The sequence below is a fragment of the Amphiura filiformis genome, chromosome 3, assembly GCF_039555335.1.
Source record: "Amphiura filiformis chromosome 3, Afil_fr2py, whole genome shotgun sequence".
NCBI lineage: Eukaryota > Metazoa > Echinodermata > Ophiuroidea > Amphilepidida > Amphiuridae > Amphiura > Amphiura filiformis.
In genome coordinates, this window is record NC_092630.1 from 78,568,181 (window position 1) to 78,589,440 (window position 21,260).

The 21,260-nt window shown below is 36.1% G+C and overlaps 1 protein-coding gene across 1 annotated transcript in view; it reads right to left on the minus strand.

Moving 5' to 3' along the window:
- Positions 1-20,068, minus strand: part of LOC140149197 (ATP-binding cassette sub-family C member 9-like) — a 41,264-nt gene extending 21,196 nt beyond the window's left edge. Inside the window, exons 1-19 of the mRNA XM_072171411.1 lie at positions 19,571-20,068; positions 16,657-17,317; positions 15,916-16,143; positions 15,220-15,411; positions 14,465-14,617; positions 13,848-14,003; positions 13,154-13,288; positions 11,605-11,767; positions 11,067-11,107; positions 10,587-10,847; positions 9,553-9,744; positions 9,114-9,192; positions 8,043-8,148; positions 7,126-7,224; positions 6,513-6,678; positions 5,082-5,222; positions 3,466-3,703; positions 2,787-3,019; positions 308-477 (exon numbers count right to left, since the gene is read on the minus strand). Coding sequence (XP_072027512.1) covers positions 308-477; positions 2,787-3,019; positions 3,466-3,703; positions 5,082-5,222; positions 6,513-6,678; positions 7,126-7,224; positions 8,043-8,148; positions 9,114-9,192; positions 9,553-9,744; positions 10,587-10,847; positions 11,067-11,107; positions 11,605-11,767; positions 13,154-13,288; positions 13,848-14,003; positions 14,465-14,617; positions 15,220-15,411; positions 15,916-16,143; positions 16,657-17,298 — 3,395 coding nt within the window. The 5' untranslated portion in view covers positions 17,299-17,317; positions 19,571-20,068. The remainder of the gene's footprint in view (positions 1-307; positions 478-2,786; positions 3,020-3,465; positions 3,704-5,081; positions 5,223-6,512; positions 6,679-7,125; positions 7,225-8,042; positions 8,149-9,113; positions 9,193-9,552; positions 9,745-10,586; positions 10,848-11,066; positions 11,108-11,604; positions 11,768-13,153; positions 13,289-13,847; positions 14,004-14,464; positions 14,618-15,219; positions 15,412-15,915; positions 16,144-16,656; positions 17,318-19,570) is intronic.
- Positions 20,069-21,260: the final 1,192 nt, after the last annotated feature.

Genomic DNA, 21,260 nt, shown 5'->3' on the forward strand with positions numbered 1-21,260 from the left:
TACACAAATCAAACAAATGTCTTTAAATTATCTTGAATGTGAAGTTGTTGTGGCAGACTTGCTGTCCAAAGGAAGTGAGTTGCATGCTTTGGCTGCATATAATGATGGCATTGACTGAGTTTAGCAATGGCAATGTGAGTGGTGTCTGATGTAAGCTGTGAAATAGGACATAAATGCTGACAAATTTCAGAGTCCAAACTACGCTAGTCTAACCACTTTGTGATTCAATCAGCCAATCAAAGTTTCACACTCATATCAGAGAAAAGATTTTGTAAAAAAAATGTAATTTGTACTATATTTTCCGTACCTCATTGGAGCATGCATAATGTTAAACAACATTTTATTATGTAATCGTCTGGCTGCATATAATGTAGACAATAGAATGACAACGGATGATATGGTTGACATGACGATGCTGGATACGGACAAAGCTGCATAACCCGTCAGGTACTTGGTCAAGATAGCATTTAATTCTTCCTGTATAAGGAAAAAGCAAAATCAAAATAGAATGAATGCATATAAGCCTGGTAAAGTGATTATGTACATTGGTAAGCATTACAAGCATGTTTTAATGTGACATCATACATACACTGCAAGATTCTCATCTGTGTGACGCCGATGTCACCAGAATGTCACTCCATCGGAAACTACACCTCGGTTTTCCATATCGCCGTCCGAAATAGCCGGGTAGCCAGCCTCCTAGGTTTCTACAGAGTGACTTTCAAGCGCCGGTGACTTCGCAGGGAGAGTCACACTGGTGTGACTACGCGACTAGGCCTGGGTGCTCAGTACGGCGCTTTGGGTTGCCGGTTTTGCTTTTATTGCCATATTTTTATATTCTCTTGATTTATTCAAATAATATTCTTTATTTCTTGCTTTTTTTAGGGGATTAGGGAGGGGAAATTGCAAACTGGACTTTAAAAATAAGGGAAATATTAGATGAATAAAATGATTTGTTAGTAAAAGAAATAAACATGATCAGTAAAACAACTTGAGAAAAATTGCAAATAAAGAAGTTAAAAGTAGGAATATTATAAGAAGCATGTAGGTCTATTGATGAATTAAAAATGTTAAATGTGTAAAATAAATAAATAATTATAACAATAATAATTCATAACAAGCATTAATATTTGCGTGATAAAAAATAGGACACAATTTCAAACAAACACTGCAATAGGCCTATATTGATGTGACACCGATTTATAGGCATAATTTGATAACGTAAAAAATCAACATGAAAAACTAAATAGGCCTATGAAAACACCATTTTGAAAAACGGGAAAAGAAAATAACACAAGCCAAAGTTTTGCATAAACTTACGGCAGTAAAAGTATAAATTTGTAGTAGGCCTTTCAGGAAAGTGACAAGAAGTAAAACAAAATGCATGCTAGGCCTATAAATCAATTTTAAATATAACATAAAAATTCTTGCTTCAAAATAAGTAAAGTTTTGGCAAATCAAAATGTATAAATTGAAAATGCTAGGCCTATAATAGGCATACTTTGCGAACTTCGCTAAAAATTAATATCTCTTTTAAAACACAATTGCTTTCAAATAAAAAAAGTTTCAATAGGCCTATAAAAACGTTATCATGCAAAATATGAAAAAATAGGCATAATTTGATAGCAAAACATGTCATCTAACCACTGAAGTAAACAAAGCAATGATAAAAGTTTTGTGGGAAAACAAGCAAACAAATAAACTAAAATAAAAACGTTTGAAATGAAACAAACAAATAAACCAAGAACAAGAACTGCAAAAGTAAAACACACACAGTTGATGAGATTATTAAACAGGCAGCACAAAAACAATTAAAATATATAAAAGAGAACAACAAATAAAAGAAACAAAATGAATCGGAAGTCTCACAGTAGAAATATAAATGACAAAGAATGCAAAAGCACGATAAAAAACAAAGACGGCAGTACAGCCGCCCAGACCCGCTGTACAGCATGCATCAATCAATTAATTATAAAACCAACTCATTCCATTCATGAGCGATACAAGCAGTAAACAAGCATGATACGCCAGATTGTCATCATCAGCGCGATTTGGTAGATATACGCTGCTGCCCCCAGAGTGTTCAACTCATAACAGGGTTCGGTCAACGAACTTTCGGCAGCGTAGTCACCTTGAAGTTCGCCGACTGGGCACCGAGCAGGCGACGCATGGGGCACTGGCTACGGAAGTCACTTTGATGTGACTACAAGATGTGGACCACTGTCGGAATCTAGTCGGTGGTGTACATCATGAGTCGCCGATCTTGACATCGAGCAGGTAACACATCGGAGGCTAGCAGTTGCAGTCACTACGTGATGACACTGCTGCATAGTACCCTACTGCCTTGTTTCCGATGTAGTCACTCTCCTGTAGTGACTCTGTCGGCCACCACAGGGTAGGTTATTCTGGAGTGACGGCGGTAGTAACTTCAGAGTTCCAGTGCGATGTAGTCAATCTGTCGCCAGGAATTTTGCAGTGTATGTTGATAGCATTGTGAAGGATTTGGCAAATTGCTTCTGCATACGTATACAGACAGAGTACTATATGATATGGATGCTGAGATGAACTGAACAAAAGTTCCTTGCTAAAGTACCTTACCAACTGGTTAAACACATGTCAAGAAACACAAATATGCTCTGATATCACAAGCATCTTGCTATACATCTCAAATCCATCATAGGCTTAGCAAAGCAGGAGGCAATTAATTAATGGCAGAAAGCATCTTGTAAATTTGACTCTAATGCAAATATCTCTCCACAATTTTGTGTATAGTTTACAATACTTACTGTTGTTGCATTAGTGATATTATTTCCTGCTTCAGACCAGTCAGACAGCCAGAAATTGGTGGCAATACTGATGCCATTCATTCCAACAAACATAACCATGACCAATGCAAACAAGAGGACACCAATAGCTTTGATGTAATACCAGTAGACACCAATCTTGACTGATCCTGTCATGCGTTCCTCTTTCTCCATCAGTGTTCCTTTTTCACTATCATCTACTTCTTTGACACTTGCTGTAATTACACAAGGAAGAAACATAGGAAAAATCAATCTTAAAACAAAATATCACAAGGCTGTAATGAGCAGTTTATAGATTCAAAGTGCATTTTTGTTGAGAGAGAAATGAAACAAATAAAATATGGATTGAGATGATGATGCATCTAAACTATGCACCAAGTCTTGCACAGGTCAGGGTATAATGCATGTATCTAAGTGATCTTTGAGTACAAGTAACTACCGTCTGATCCAAGCAGAAGCTATGGCAATGTATTGCCTTAGGAAACAATATAGCAAAGGAAATTTCTCATCTGCACTACATTCACATATTTCAGAAACTGGTATTGAAATATTTGCATTAAGTTATTCACTTCTTTCAGAAAATATTATTATTCTGAGGGATACCTTTGTTTTCATAATCTGTTAATTGAATCCGGTTTGGTGCCAATGTTATCAAACATACCTTGTCTTTCTAACACTTTGGCACGTAGCTTCTGTTTCTTTTGATCTTCAATCTGCTGTGACACTGTCCTCATTAGCTGTGCTCTCTCTTCCACTGTCTTCTCATCTTCAGTCTCCGTCTCAGACTCAACAATTTCTTGCATTGTCTCTCTCCAGGTGGCTGCTAGTTGTGGATCGGCTTCTTCAATGCTATCTAGAGTGCCCTGGTGCACTATTCTGCCTTCTTTAATGTACACAATCTGTTAATAGGAATTTCAATGAAATATTCAACAGTTGATCTTGTAGTTGTTCAATATATTTATGGGTGGACTGACAAGTGAGCTTGTATGAACCCTCCATGTAAAAACAATACCATAAAACAGTGAAGTGGCCAAGTCAGTTTCAATCTGAACAACGGTAGCACATTGTTTCTTTCGCGAAATTGAGTTTTTTTGATATTTTTGTACTTTGTTATGTTTTTTATAAATACAAAGAATGAAAATCCAGATTTGTAAACTCCAACTGCAATATTTTAAGGATTTTATTTCACTAATCCACTCGTGTTTGAAATTGAAAAGGAAAGAAAATCTTTGTTGTACCAGCCAGGGTACACGCGCGCAACAACGCATCGCGTTGCGTATCGCGCAATTGTTAACGCACAAATACGCTACGCATACGCGACGCTTATCTGCATGCGCGGCGCATCTTATGGAAACATCACGGAAGCACTAATTTCACAAAAACCTAGTGGTCAAATGGCTCCGTTTTAGCTGATAAAATGTGGGTTTTTTTCAAGTTCTTTCCCCCGATTTAAATATCAAGTTATGAATGGATTTCGTTCAAACTTCTCAAGAGGCCGTGGATTTACCCGATGTTCATGTTATGTAAGGTAGAAAAACGAAAACTGCCGCATTCTCATGTGAGATTCGATGAAAGTGCAAAATGTGACCACTTTAAACTTCAACGGCCATTATTTCAATGTTCATTTTCTCGGTAAAATGACGATTTAGGTACACGATAACTCAATAAATACAGCATCTGTAGGTAAGCAAATATGATCATCGTATGAAGCATGATCGACTCAAGAAACTGTTTTCTCATTTTTTTATATTTTGGTCTATTTCCGATTTTAGGCATCATTTTGTGCAAATATGCGTTTGTGAATTTTAAAAAGTTCATTTTGATGCCTTATATGGTCAATATCTCCAAAAATAAGGCCAATATCAAAAAACTAAAAAAAACGTTTTTGGAATGGAGCCTCAAGATTGAGATAAAAACAAAATAAAATATTTTGGAAAGAGTGTTTTTTTGTTATGATGTACCTAACAAATATTGCCAAAAACTCACTTTTTGGGATTTTCTTCATAACTGTTGTTTTTACACCAAATCTATATTTATATTAAGATTCATTGATGTCTTGCCTTTATAAAAATGTATACTTTTATATGTCTTGCGCGAATAATTACAAAGTTATTGTACTTTTACTACATGCATGTCTGAGAGTACACAGCTGCCTTAATATAAAGGTATCAGACATATGTGACACGTAACAAAAACAACATCTATATTCTCTGTGGAAATATAAATCCACAAGGTTTGTAATCCACTACCCCACATAATATAGCTACATCTATTCACCTTATCAGCTCTGTCCAGGTATTGTATCTGATGAGTTACAAGAATCACAGTTCTTTTGTTCTCTTTATTAAGGAATTCCACAATACCTTCTTCAAACAGATGACCTCCAACATGGACATCAAGTGCTGACAGAGGGTCATCCTGTAAGAATAACAACACAAAGAATACATTACATCAGACACAATAAGAAGTCTCAAAAATTTGAAAACAACATTTAGAGTGTTTCTATTGAGCCATTTTTCTGACATTTGTTATTAGCAAGTGAGTCAAAGATTTGAATGTGATCGAACAGAATGACGATGCAGAGGTCAATTTCGCGACTCAACTTCCATTTTCTTTCCTGTATGTGCATTCTATCAGAACGGAGTGAGTTTCTATTGGAGTTCGCCGGTAAGCGTCCCCGCTATTTTCCATTCTCAAGAAGGAAAATGTTACTGGTAAACTCTCGCTGCTATTCGCAGGTATAGCGGGGAAGGTCAGTTTCTATTGAGCAGAATTAATCCCTTTACCGTCTCTTTACCGGTAAATGGTCCCAATAGAAACACACCTATTGAGAGACTTACTGAGAAGACTAGAAGCAGATCCTGCGGGGGCACTTGAATACAAAAACCATTACAACACAACCTAATGGCATAACTGATGGTAGAATATTTGCTACCATAAATGGCATAACTGTATAATCCTGTATTGTGCAAACTTAAATAAACATAGATTCAGCTATGGTAAGCCAGGGTTGATATAGCAGAAAATCGCCCCCAATTGGCAAACATGTCAACACCACTATATGCAATCAATTTGCCCCTTTAAGCCATATTTATTAACTTGCATGCATAGCACTTTCATATTTGAGTGATCCCCAGGATACAGTGCTCCCTTAACCCATCGTTGATCTTACAAACATAGCTAAATTAAAAGTGACATTTTTGTAAAATGCCTGAAATCAGTCAATCTGGCAGAATTGCAGGATATTGCTGGCACATTGCCAGCATGTTTGAAATTCAGCAATACAAGAAACCTTACTTCAGCCCCATCAGGTATAGACCTTTTCCAAATACAGCTGCAATTTGTTGGTACTGATCTGGTTTATAATAATATTCCAAGTCATCATGCAGCTGTTGGGGGCAGCACCTACGCTAGTTGCGCTTACACAATGCGTGTCACTGGCGAGCGCTTATGCAAATTTATGTGAACTTAAGATTGGTTTATTATGCTGCGTACACACCTGGTTCTGAACATTTCCAATGTTGATTTGAAAAGGTAGATTATAAACAATAACTCGCACCTATTGTTGGTTTCATTTATTTCTCTTTCCGTTTTGCATCAAAAGCACATAATATAAAAGTATTTTAGTAGTATTTACATCATTTCATTGTAGTCATTTCAGATCTCTCATATTATGCAATGGGAACCACAAACTACAGAGTCACTTACCAGAAGGACAATTTTATTAGGGCTGTACATAGCTCTTGCCACACTGACTCTCTGTTTCTGTCCACCGCTCAAATTGATTCCTTTCTCTCCTATTTCTGTTTGATCTCCTGCTGGTAGAATATCTATGTCTGGTTGCAGAGAACATGCTTTGAGGACAGCAGTATATCTAACAAATGAGGAAATCAACACAGAGGCTTCTTTCACAACCTTGATTTATAATGCATCTCAAAATAGTTTGGAATCCTATCCAGGGAAGCATGCCTCCTTTAGGATGGAGCATACAGGTCTCTTTGCTCACAAAAGTTTACAACAATAACAAAATGTTGTAAAAGTTCTAAAAACAAAACTTGAACATGTATTTGCAGTAGGGGGTATATATAACAAAAATATTTCTCATCTGCCCTTACAGCTCAAATCTGCTATCCTACAACCATGTCCAGTTCAGATATTTTACATATAGTTTTAACCTTGTAACATTATATTTTGTGATATGGGTAAATAATTTCTTGTACATTATTTTTTATAGAATGCTATGACCTGACAAAAAAATCAAGAGCATTTTACTATTTACATTGTCAGTATATTTAACATTATTTAGTTGCCATACTCTTACCTTTCATAATCATATTCATTCCCAAAGAGTATGTTTTCTCTGAGAGATGCATTTAGTAACCATGGTTTCTGAGCTCCAAATGCAATAGTTGAATGATTGCTGCAACAAAAAAGGAAAGAAATGTACAATAGTACTTAATCATATAGCAAGACAGTCACACACATAACATATATTCTCTAATAAACATCCCCTAATAATTTTTTCAACCAAAGTGTTTAATAAATGCCAAAATTTCCATACATTCAGTGTAAACTTAGCATGATCAACACAAGATTGGTAATTGTCAAAAGTGACATCGTGAACCCGGAAATGAACAGGATGTCATTGATCTTTAGTTCACAGTTCATCACATCAGCATGATTTTTAAGCTTACCTGACAATGAAAATCTAGCTTCATTAAACACCCCCTTTTTCAAAAATGCAACACCTGGGGCATTTTAAAGAGAATGTATGGTATGTGTAAACATCAAAAGTGGACAGCTATACATCACTTTGATTTTTCATTATCCAAATGACACATATTGAGTTTAATTCACCTTACTGTGGACCCATTTAAGATTTCACTACCTAATTGCAGGCACACTCTACATCTCCAACTGTGGTTAAGGTTTAATGTGTTTGTAGCAGCTTCATTCTGGTAACATAGGACCGTGGATATCCATGATTCATGTACAATAGCTGTTACACACTGCAGTTATCATGTGTATGTCCTGGTTTGATAGTATTTGTAAACACACACACTTTATGAAACGAATAAGCATCTTTTTTTTAATCTAATTTGTCTGTAACGGTCTAAATACATCACCAAAAAGATAGAATATGATTAATAAGAAAAATTAATTTGAAAATACTACCAAAAAACATCCTATAGAATATTATTATTTAATTTTCCAAGGACACTAGTATTTGAAGCTTACCTATTCCACTGTATTGTGCCATCTAATGTAGTCATTTCACCTAATAGAGCACACAGCAGAGATGATTTGCCAGCACCAACTTGACCTACAATGACAGTCAACTTGCCTATAAAGGAAATGACAATTGAGAATACATTAATATGTTGAATTTTAGATTATCTTTTGGGATGTATACATGCAAGTTTGATACTCAAACCCATTTAAACTCTCACAAGTTAGATTGTCATTTTGTCAGTAAGCTACACTAAGCTACTATTATTAAGCAAAAGTTTGCTTTGAAATCATGATATGACAATAAAAGCTTTGCAGGAGAATCAGTACAGCACAAAGTGCTTATATTGCATGCATATTTCACACTCCTCTTCAATATTGATTGTAGTCTCCACCAATATATCATTCAAGGAGATGATCTTCATAGCCTAATAAAACAGCTAGCACAGCTACCTCAGCATAACAATATCAGATAACCTGAAGTGGTCAACTCATTGCCAGAAAATGGACGGTAAAGCCAGTCCTATATTAGGCATGTTGTGGAGGACCTTTAACAGCTTGCAACAAAGATGCGAAAGCAAAGGTGACATCTTCAGTATCTCCAACATGAATACAGCACATGAGGAAGGATGGAATCCCTACACACAACATGACATAAAATCTCTGGAACAAGTTCAGCATCAAGCTGTCTGCTTCATCCACCAAGATTATCGTAGAACAACAATGGTGGGCGCAAATGCAGGGGGCACTATTGTCAGTCAATAGGGATAATTGCACTCTGTTAGGGCAAAATTATGGGCTACCAATTATGGGGCACGAAGTGAGCCGAAAAGTTTTGAGCAGTCGGGTGACTTATTGTAGAAGCAACAGGATTTGTATACCCTGAGCACCTTTCCTGGAATCACCAGCATATTATGCATGGTACTACATGATGTCCTTACAGAATTTCTTACGTTCTTCCCACCATATCTTCGCATGCATGGAAAATGTGACTATGCATGCTGTAATATACCACTTCCTATAATGTCATAAATCGTATTCCTATCAGAATATAAATGCAAATTTCAAATAGTCTCTTACCAGTCTCTATTTCTAGATTTATGTTTCTCAGGATTGGATTTGCAGAGCCTACATCCCACGTGAAACAACCATTACTAATCTGAAAGAAGAAATAACCAAGAAACAAAACATGAGGTAAAATGCTGATTTGCTGTATTAGTGCAAAAAATCTCTGTGCAATGGCAACCCCATTTTGAATGAGTCTATGGTTTTAAGAATTATTTATAAGGTGATAGTGTTGCTTCAGGAGAACAAAGACTGGACATCTGCAACATTGGTGAAAGTTTAATTGGCAACATTTGTTTAATGATTGGGAATTCAGGGAACTAATAAGGATCTTGGTGAGGGTTTGAAAAAATTGGTTGGGATTACAGTGTTAAGACATAATATGCAAGAGTATTTTATACAATATGTACATGTATAGACTTTTTCTATAAGCATAATGCTTTTCTTGTCTCACCTTGACAGCAATGTTATCAGGTACAGGAATTACCACAGATCTTGACCCATGATTCATGCTCCCATATGAGCCAGATGCCTCATGAGAAAGAAGAGCTGTCTTATCATTACTAGCCTGACGAGATACATGCTGTGGACTATGATGGCTATGTTGACGATGTAATCCTGGTTGCTTGAAATCCACAACTGGCATCTGAAAATAGGCAAATGAAATCCAGTTACATTCAACTTGGAAAGGCAAACACTTTCATGACTGTATGTTCAGGGGAGCGGAGGGGGCTGTTTATCACACACCTGTCAACTTTACTTTGTTGGTGCATGCTTATTTACAACCTACCTGTAATGCAATTATTCTAATAGATATCATGCAAAACTCTGAATGTACAAACATTAACAATGCTCATTGCAACATGTCTCTAATGTTGGCCTTTATCAAAAAATGTTGTACAAATGCAATGGTGGATTACCAAATAGTATAAAGAGTCCTCTCTCTCCATCTAATTGTTCAGTTTGAGCCTATTCTTGATAGAAAAACTGACAATGCCACTTTAAATTTGAAATTAAAAGTGGCATTTTGAACATTTCACTGTCCTCTAATAAACATAAATTTTCAATTTCTATTTGCATATTAAATCAAATAATATGTGACATGTTCATCAAGATTCTTACATTCCAGGAAGTTAGAAACTTCTGTTGATACCATCTTCTGTTGATACCATCTTTATGAAATCATGGTAATAAAATAAAAAAGAAGAAAAAATCTTAAAATACAACTGTGTTTAATCCTTTCAAACATGTGACATTTAAAGCTCAACAAATAATGGAGCAAAATCAAAACCCCTGATGTATATGTTATGTTGCTGCTGGGGTTGTTGCTATTGCAGAACTTGTTGGTGCATTATTCAACTTCAGCTATAACTTTGTACCATCTTTTTAGATGTGTGTAAGGGAAGTTCAACAAAGTTCAACAAATAATGAAGCAAAATCAAACTCCCTGAACATGATTTTTTGAGATTAAAATTCAAGTCAACTTACATTATCATCAGCATTCAATTCATGTACATCACCACCAGTGATTGACTCTTTCTTGGTTCTTCCATCACCACTATCCTCAATCTCTGGTGCATCAAAGTATGTTGTGAGACGTCTGGTACTGACAACCATGTTGACATGATAGGTGAATGTCAGAGGCAGGACAAACAGAGGCACAATCATTTGACTGAATACAGACAGGGATGCAAATGTCACATCTGGGGTCAGAGGCTTGTTTTTAAATGTGGAATATAAACCATATGACTGTTGGATGCAAATGATGAAAGAAAAAGAGAAACATAAATAAACAGCTGTTAAAGCATGAATTATAAATATGTATCATTTAAACATAATTAAATTATTTGTTTTATTTTGTAGTTTGAAAATCTGGTCAACATCAATTAAACAGACAAGGACCTCTTTAGTCAAATATTGCCTTTATGGCAACTTTACAAGTATTGTTGTAGCTGTAGATGTACTTACCACAATTGTTACTAGCAATGGAGCAGCCAAAGTAAGAACAACTGAAATATAAAGCAAGAAATTTGTTAGTTTGATCATGCTTGACTGCTGATATGTACAGCCATATTATTACACACTGATACTGACAGAGAGTGTCTCACATACCATCAAAACCCATGCATACATACAGATACATCACACACACGCCCCCACACACTATGTGTAAGCACCGGCAACCGAGAGCGTCTCCCCAAGACATCGGACAGATCATCAAATGTCCTGAGAAAAACCGGATAAAAAATGTCCTCGCCTATAGAAAACTCACAACCTGCTGTGTGCTATTCACTTGTGGACACACATTCCCAAATGTCAATCACCATAACATGAACATACAGTTCACACAAATGGCATGCACTATACAACCTCAAATGGGATAAGCTCAAAATAGCATTTTTATGGTATTTATGAAGGAGGTCAGCTTGAAATAGCATTTTTATGACCTCTTACACCTATCAGTAAACCATGGATGCCCTTGGTTTGGACACACAAATAGACTTACGCAGTAAGATTTGCCATGACAACTGTTTGATGAGGTTCAAAATTTCCTTACTCCTAGCAGCATTGATGTTTTTAAAGAATACATCTTCCCAACCATAGAGCTTGATGACCTTAATACCCTGCAACATCTCATTCGTTTGCTTCAGACGGTCATCCGAGTGTCCCTATGGTTGCAAAAAGAACAACAAATATGGTCAATAAGATCTGGCAATTTACCCTACATGTAGGTACAAAAATGTTTACAATGCTCCAGTCTAAACTTGCTCCCATCTAAACTTGCTGTGCATACTATGGTATCAAAACTATTTGATAGGAATTCATACCGTCACATAATTTTTTTTTGGGTGACATACCTTACCTTATTAACTTGTGACATTTTTAAGCTGCTATACAACTTGTCATGAGACTGACAACTTTGGTTCTTCTTTCCTGAAGTAGCCAACATTGGTGATGCTAGAAGCTGGTCAGGAAAGAGAAGCAAGGTTGCCAGTCTGATCAAGAGCTGTAGGCCTATAGCAGCTTGAAACTGTATAACGCGTAACCAAACTGGCTGCAGAGGAGACTACTCTTCATAATTATACTGTACATCATCAGTCCGCTACATTGGAAATCAATTTCACTTTGAACGGGTGGAGGGGAGTACAAGCCAGCATTTTACCAACACAATTTCTCTTTTTTCAGGAGAAATACGAATAAAAAAATTGCAACAAGTGTCAACTTGTAATGTAATAATTATTCTCTTCAAATAGAGTTAAACTTGTTTTTGCAATAGACATGCCCTTTAATACATTGTATGGTATCACAAGAATTTTGAAGTAAAAGCCAAGTATGGTCATAATAACAAATATAATTATGGACAACTTGACAGAAACCTATCACACAATGAGTCTAAATCACACCAAATTTACATACAGGTACCCTGCTTCCTGAAAGTTATGGGTTTAAACTCTGCCATTGTTGTGTTGGACAATTAGATAAGACCCTTTATGTACCATATCACCACAGAGCCCTTTATGCATATCACCATTAAATCATGTGCAACTAAATTTATCCAAGTTTTGTACTTAATACAAAGGTTTGATGTGTCTTTTTTTTGGCTAGATGTGATGTGCTGTTTGTTTCCTAAACATCTAGCCATAGAAAAAGAAAACTTTGCACAATTCTAGAAATTTGATACACTTCTTTGTTTTAATTCACAAACATTTTATCAGTGAGAGAAATCATGGCTTCAAGTATCTGTGAAAATTTAAGATTATGCACAGGTAACATAACTGCAGTACACACAATCTTAATTCTACAATTCTTTAGGAAGAGAATCAATTGGCACAGGCATAGCTAATTACCACAAATTAGACTAGAGGTAGACAGAATATTATTGAGCTGCTTATGTTCCCAAAAACCTGCTGTTTGTAGGATGGAAAATGCTATTATCTTCAGAAAAAAGTGTTATGTAGATGTATAAATAAAGTATCAATATCTGAACTACCTTGCAGTGTTCACCTCTCATCTTGTCTCTATCTACCAAGGTGATACAAGTCACTTGATCTTACCATGATATTCTTTTGATACATAGCCTGTCTCTTGGCAATAACAGTCTGCAATGGTATGGTAACAAAGAAGATAAGAGATCCTATCAATGCAGCCACACCAAGCTCCAAGTACAGAATCAGAAGATAACCTGCCAACTGAAAGTATATGAAGAGAGATATACAGTTGTCATAGACTTATTTCAAAGAGAAGAAAAGAGTTCATTATGTTTATACTCACTTTAAAGGCCAAACTGATTTACACATACAACAGCTTTTATACAGTGCAATTATTTCAAATATCAAAAATGATCATTGTACTTTACAAACAGAAAAAAAAACTTATGCTACTGCTATAAACTACAAGAAAAAAAGAAAGAAAAAAATTATTGCTGTCCTTGTGTCTTGAAAAAAAAAAAGCCGAGTGTCATTTTGTAATTGTCAATTATATGTGTGCAAAGATCATTTTATATTCTTTGGTGAACCAGTACCAAGGTTATTTATCAAATCATGTTAAATGCAACAAGGCAGCCAAAATCTATTTTGTGGTATGAGCAAGTCAACAATTATATAAGAGGTTTTACTTTTAAAATATATACATATTGACCTCTATTTTGACTAAACCATTCTGCTAAAGGCTCTACGGCTGATTGAAGTTCATGCTGAATTTAATTGTTACATAAAGGGTTGATCTCCACTTCAGTGCACAATGACTTACCTGATATGGAATAGACCAGACATAATGGACCCATTGCATGGAATTCATCAGGTTGGTTGCATCTACAGACATATGATTAGTGATCACTCCCATAGTCATGGAACCACCAGATATTGTCCAACTTGATAAGCACAATGCTTTATCATATACAGCAGACTGTGGATACATCATAAAGAAATATGTTAAAGGGTTAACCCCTAATGATTTGGTTTGCTAACTCAATCCACCTCCCCAAAAAGAAAATGTCAACCCCTAATGCTGGTTTCAGACTACCCTGCCGCTTGCCACTGAGCAGCGTGGCGCACACGCATTGCAGACAAACAGACACAATAAAGGCTTGTCATTGGTTGAAACCCCCTGCCGCTTGCCGCAGCAGCAAGCGGCAGGAAAGTATGCTGGAAGCTTAACTCCTCCCCCTCAAATAGTGTAAAAGTGAAAGTAAACATAAAATTTTATTTTATTTTAGGCTAAAATAGTTTAAAATTGAAACTTGATCCTGTAAACAACTAGAAACGTTGCAGTTTTCGATGCAATGAGGCATCGATTGGGATGCAATTTGGTGACGACACATGTTAGAAAAGTTATTTTGAGGCCTGTTTCAAATGAGAATAACATACCTGTATTGCTACTTTGATGTGTGCTGACTCAACAATGGCAATGTAGTAGTGGACTTGAAGGCATAGAGCACGAAGAAATGATGACAGGAACATTACCACTATCAATACAAATCCATTGGCAAAGAATGTACTAAATAGTACATATTTTGTTTCCTTGAAAAATGAATGAAACAAGGCTAGATTTGAAGTACTATTATATTATAAAATTATTTGGGGTATTATACTTGTTTTATGATATTTTTCTAACAATGCATATATGTTTGATCTAATAAAGTTCATAAAGAATCCACAATTGTTAACAATGACACCAATCCCCTAGATGACCTTTAACCCTAAAGTCCAGAGAAACCTGCATTTATGGTGGAGCAACATTTGAGCAATTTTGAAAAATGACCCTTGACCTGTGATTTTTGACCTACAACATAACTTGCCTAATACGTCACTACTCATGAACACTTGTGTCCAAGGTGCATGGGACTCAAAGTTTAGAAATAGGTGCAATTTCGGAAATTTTTAACTACAATGTCAACAATGGCACCAAATGACCCCTACATAACCTTTGACCCCAACTCAGACGAAACCTCACCCAAGATCACTCCACTCAAATTCCATCAAGACCCATCAGATTCTCTGCACAATTATGTAGAATGACCTCAAATGATCTATGCATATGATTCAGAGAATTAGATTGTTATCGAGAAGGAATCTAGCTTCTGTCATGATTGGAGAATCTTAGTATTGCTACCAATACCTACCTTCATATCAATTTCCACATCATAATAGTTGTTGGTAACATAGAGGATGGCTCCAGACAGTGCTAGTGGTGGCACAAATCCTGCCGAATCACCAATGAATTTGACAATACCAGCAATAATGAGCTCCCCACCATAGACTTTCACGTACACCCTGTATAAGCTAAGTGATGTTCCTGCTTTGCTAGCCCTCTCCTGCAATAGGGTGAAGTATAATTATGTAAAATCCCGATTACTGAACCTTCTTTAAAAAGATCCATCAGGATTTTGAAGATACATTAGCAAAAATTCTTGTAAAAAATATAAATTTGTATAGCAGTGACAGTAAACTGATCTGTCAACTGCTCTGTCATGGTCTTGTGATCTGACAAGTGGTCTATAGTCTTGACTGAGTGATGTCACTCCCTGATGACACCCTCTGGACCAGTTGATCATAAAGATAACTGAGCTGAGATGAGAGATAACCGAGTTTTCAGTCATCTTTATGATCAGCTGACTCGCATGAATGCAGACGAGGGGGCCTATGCCAGATAATGTACATAATAATACATATCACATGAAAATTGATTATAGTGACACCTAAATCATTTATCAAATGTATGCTCTTCACTGGCCAGCTGCATGACTTGGAAAGCAGCCGTTACTAGCCATTATATAGCCAAAGATGATTGTGAATTTTGTTCCCCTGTTATCACTTACCCTCTCTTCACGCAACACTTTGGTGAACTTATTCCTCTGATACAATGTGGTGTGAACCTTGGACAAGTCACCTAGATCTTTGAGTTCAAGAGGTTCCTTGTAACCCTTAGTAAACAACCAGTTCATCCACCAGAAGAATACACCAGACATCATATTGCTATAGCTTTGCAGATATCTCATGTTCTCATTCTTCAGCTCAGTGGGAAATGGTTTTTCTGCACAAAAACTCTGGAAGTACAAAAAGAGAAGAAACAAAATACAAAGAGTGTGTAAATATGTTTATAAATTGTACATATCAACTCATCTATAAATGCTATTCTGAATAAAAATATCGCGCTAATGTTTGCATATTGAAAGAGTTTGGACTTCACTCAATCTTTTTGTCTTTTAACTTTTAGGAGCATAAATTCATTACTGCACCCGATACAGGCATTTTGTTGATACCATGTGTTTTCATGATACCAGTCCCTGAAATAAGGTGGGACCATAGGCCAAAGGCCCTACGGGTTGCAAGGCCCATAAAAGCAGCCAGATAAACTCAATGCTGACACAATTTCACTTGAACATCAATCCATTGTATTTCCTGTTGTTGATTTGTGAATCTGTAGTAAGTCTTACAAAGTGTCACAAATGTAGACTATAGTTAAAATCTTTAATATTTGACTTTTGAATCCATGGACATTGATGAAGTACCAAAGATTCAAACCCAATGCCAAAAATACCCAATGCCAAAAATCTTACCTTGCAAATGATAGAGTAGAGACAAATCAGTGTAAACAAGGAATATAGCACCAGCATCAGAATGGACACATCAACTCGCATCACTTCCCAAAACTTCACATCATCAACTTCATATTGAGAGTCATAATATAAATTCAGAAATCTTGCTACTTCAGCTCCAAGAGATGTTACCCAATAAAGCAAGAGTAACCAGGCCATCCCCTTTTTATTCCACACCTCCATATGATGATAATACACAAGGGCTATGATGCCTCCAAGTGATGCAACGATACCAGGGATATATAAGTGAGGCTGAGTAAGACTGTCCTTCTGTACCTCTACATCTGTGATGAGACCCTCTCCCAGGGCACATAATAGACCAAACATAAATGGGAAATAGAGTACCCATAATGCATAGTGTCCAGGAAATTGCAAGAGGTATCTGGGATGTTTCTTTCGTAAGGATGTGGCGCAACCTAACACAAGTAGCACAAATGATGCTAAGATGACAAAGATGAAGTGAGGAGCAGTGTAGATGAGATTGGTAAAACAGGCATTTTTGATAGTGTTATTTCTGTTCCATTCAAAGTCTTCTAGGGTTTCACTGCTGTTTACACCACAAAACCAGTTGAACTTTTCTATTGAAGGTGCCATGGTTGACATGATTGATTTACTGGAACACCTGTACAAAGATTTGAATCAAAGAAATGTTAGAAAATTCATTAATTGAGCATTTAATTTTCTGGTATCACATTTTTATAATTGTTAATATTTCTTGCACATACAGATATTATGATCATTGTTTATTATAGGACCAGTCCCCTTTTAATTAGTACCAGTCTCAAAGCACATTCAGGATCTTTAAAAATAAATGAGCACACTCCTTGCCAATGGAATTCTGCTTGACTCCTTTCCACATCATTCAAACATTGATTTAACATTTATTCCCATTGCATAAGCAACATTGTTACCATAGCCTTGTCATCTAGTTATATCTAAAGAAATTGTGGTATTAAAATTTACTTACCACTCCAGATACATGCATAGCCCATGGGCATTATAAACCCATGCTGCTTGCTTTTCTTTTATTCATCACTCATGCTGATGCGATGATATTATACTGCCACGATAATCATGATAATTGCAGGCAGTTAAACTATGCACCCCCCAACAAAAGATGCATCTCAAAACTGCATGCATATATGAAAGTATACACCAGGCACAAAAAGAAACTTGTCAGTTATATTCATCCTTGCTGTTCAATAACTTGATAATTTTGGATTATTCTGAAATATACATTTTGTTAATTGGACTTTGCTTTCTCATTTAACACCCTGTTTGTGAAAAACGAACAAGAATTGACCAAGATATGCGCCTCCAAAGCCTCAAACCCCAAAATCAAAAGTTGCATTTTCGACGATTTTCAATGGGAACGCATTGTTGTATTGCACACACGCACCACAGGCCAATCAATAAAGCACTTTTCATTTTGGGGTTTGAGAGTTTGGAGGCGCATATCTTGGTCAATTCTTGCTCAATGTTCACGAACAGGGTGTCAAATGAGAAAGAAAAGTCCAATTAACAAAATGTATATTTCAGAATAATCCAAAATTGTGAGCCGTCACATCAAAACATACCTCTTCGGGGCTTTTATAGTTTCAAGATATGAAGTAAAATGTGTTTGAAATTATAAAGGAAATAAAAGAAAATTTGAACCTTGTCTTTTATCACATTCTGTGATGTGTAAGGCAAACATTCAGTAATGAGGTATCATTTTAAAGCTTGATTTCATAAAAAATTGATTAGTATTTCTTTTCCATAAAATGTTAGCTTTTAGATAAATGTCATCCCTTTTTAATTTTGAGCCGAATAACTGAGGTATAAAAGCAAAGAAAATTGTAATTTACTACTGGCGCCGATGTTGCCAATGTCACTCCATCGGTTGTGCTATGGCACAATCCTTTGATGTGTGTATGTCCTCCCACACGCCATGTATGGATTGTACTGTGTTATAATGAACATTGTGTACCCGTTCGACTAATATTTCCATCATAATAATTAAACAATAGGCCTACTGTAGTTTATCACAATTGTGCAAAAAACAGAATTTGGAAAAATGTGAGGGCGCCCTCCCTCAGCAAATGTTACAATATGGCTTTAAAGGAGTATCCTCTTTTTGTGACATTTGTCAGTATAAATATCCACAAAAAAAGCTTGTTCCCAAAATTTCAGTTGATTCTGATTCTGTGTTTGCGAGTACGTCCATAGACAATGTGTTGTACTGCTAAACGAATTAATCTGCAAGGATTTTTTTGAACATAAACATTATGTTGCCAGAGGGTATAAATTTTATCTCAAATGTTTTTGAGAAAAGTTTTTTTTGGGGGGGGGGGGTGATGCTGAATGCTGTGGATCACAAAATGCCCTTTTAATAGGGCATTTCTTGATCCACAGCCTCATCCCCCCACTTTGCTCTAAAAAAGTTGAGATTTTTATACCACTGGAAACCTCAACTGGCTACATATTGGAATATATACCAAATATTTCTTACAGATTAATTCGTTTAGCAAAAATATCGTCAAATTTGAATTTCATTCCAGGGGCCTATGGAGCAGTGTAATACACATAAATCATGCATATTAAACTCACAAACGCAAAATCAGCAGCTGAAATTTTAGGAGTAAGCTTTTTTCTGTGGATATCTACGGAAAAATGTCATAAAAAGAGGATGCTAGGATCCTTTAATAAGTGGTGGCAAAAAACAAAACAAAAGTGGGCTAAAAATACACCCCCCACACACACACGAACAAAAGCATGCTATATAAAAAAATTTTAATAGCACATAATTAGCTTATAAATTTGCAAAATCTTTGAGAGACAAACCTTAATTATTGGCCTATTGATTTTAAAGCTTTAAAGGCTATAGTGTACTCACTGCTTGCTTCATGTAGACATTTGACTCCTACTTTCATATATTGTGTTGATTAATCACTGCTGTATCATGGCAAATTGTGAAACCGAACTGCACTGTCAAGGTCTGATTACTAGTAATCAAAGTATTCTCTAGGCTAGAATACTTTGGATTAATTAAGGCTTTCCTCACTGCACTAGATCCCGGCCCTGGGCTTGTGTAATTGCATAGAGAGCTCTCAGTACACATGTGTGCACACCCCGTCCATGCCTAGCATGTGAGAGCCTTTACACAATTGAGAGTGTTTACTCTTTTATATTTGCATTGATTATAACAAAATTGCAAGTCATTGCTAGCTCTCCCATGCTGCACAGCACAACACAGCCTTATGCATGTACATGTAGTGCTGTAGATGGCAGTATACAGCATGTCAACTGCTCATTGTTTACCAACAGAGCTGAGGAAGGTCATTGTGAGAGGTTTAATAGGTGACCCCAAATTATAAAGAATTATTATTAAGTTCCCTTTTTATAAATGGAATGGTCCACAGTGGGAGAATGTCAGTATCTCTTGAACATGCAATAGTAACAAATAAAATCTATGTACTACAAAATAATAAATTAATTAGAGATTTTCCATGTGGACAAGTCCACCAGCTAATTCTAATTGTCAATGACATGCATTGCTGGGTGACATTTAGTCCGAATAATCAGACCCAGAACAAAATATTAATTTCTGACATGATCGTGTACTGGGTCTGAACTGTTTCCATATGAAATCTAGATGGCAAATTGGACAATAGAAGCACATGGTTCTACGTGACAGCTTTTTTAATCCCTATTCAGGTTACGTGAATCACGCTATTGTGGACCATCCTTCTGATACTTGAGTGTTTGGACAAGCGGAACGGGTTTTTGTCTACCTCTCTGTTTGTAAACAAACCAGGAGGTCGAAATCGTCCTCCTCGCCGAATACGAAAGTCAGCGTAATAGTACGGCACTAGGTGACATTGAAGTGTTTTTCTATCCGAGGCCTGAGATATTTGCTAGGCAAAAAAATAAATTGTTGTGTACTAGGCCCTCAAGTGGGAAAATCAGAAGGTTATTAAATGGTCGGTTGATCAAAATTTTAAACATCCCCCATTATAATACTTCTTCCATGGGGACATTTGTCAATTTTGACTACCAGATAATTGTTCGATAATCAGTTTATAAGACTAGTCTTTCAATAAGCTTCAATAAGACATTGAGATTATGAACAGTATAATAAAGTAAAAATTGCCACATTAAAAAAAATCAAAGTTCTGGAATTTAAAGTCATGACTTGCTCCACAGCGACGCCGACAATTTTTGTTGAATTTCTACTTTTTGGAACATACAATGGTGTACTATATAAAAGACTATGCCTGAAGTGCTTTAAAGCCATAATGTACTATCTTAGGCTAATGAAAGTTGATCCCCAGTTTCCCGTTACATAGTTTTTCATGACTGGGTAGGTGACTGTTTCATTATTCATTATTCATTATTTTCAAACTTTCGTTATCGGTGCAAAGTTAATTACGGAATGCTATGTTTTGAGGCCCAAATAAAATAATAAAGTATAGTAATGACCATGCTTCACTTCAAAACAAATTTTAATTAAGCACATCTTCTTTGGAATCTTCAAATTAACCTATAGGTTGTGCAACATATGAAAGCACCAGAAGTCCATGATA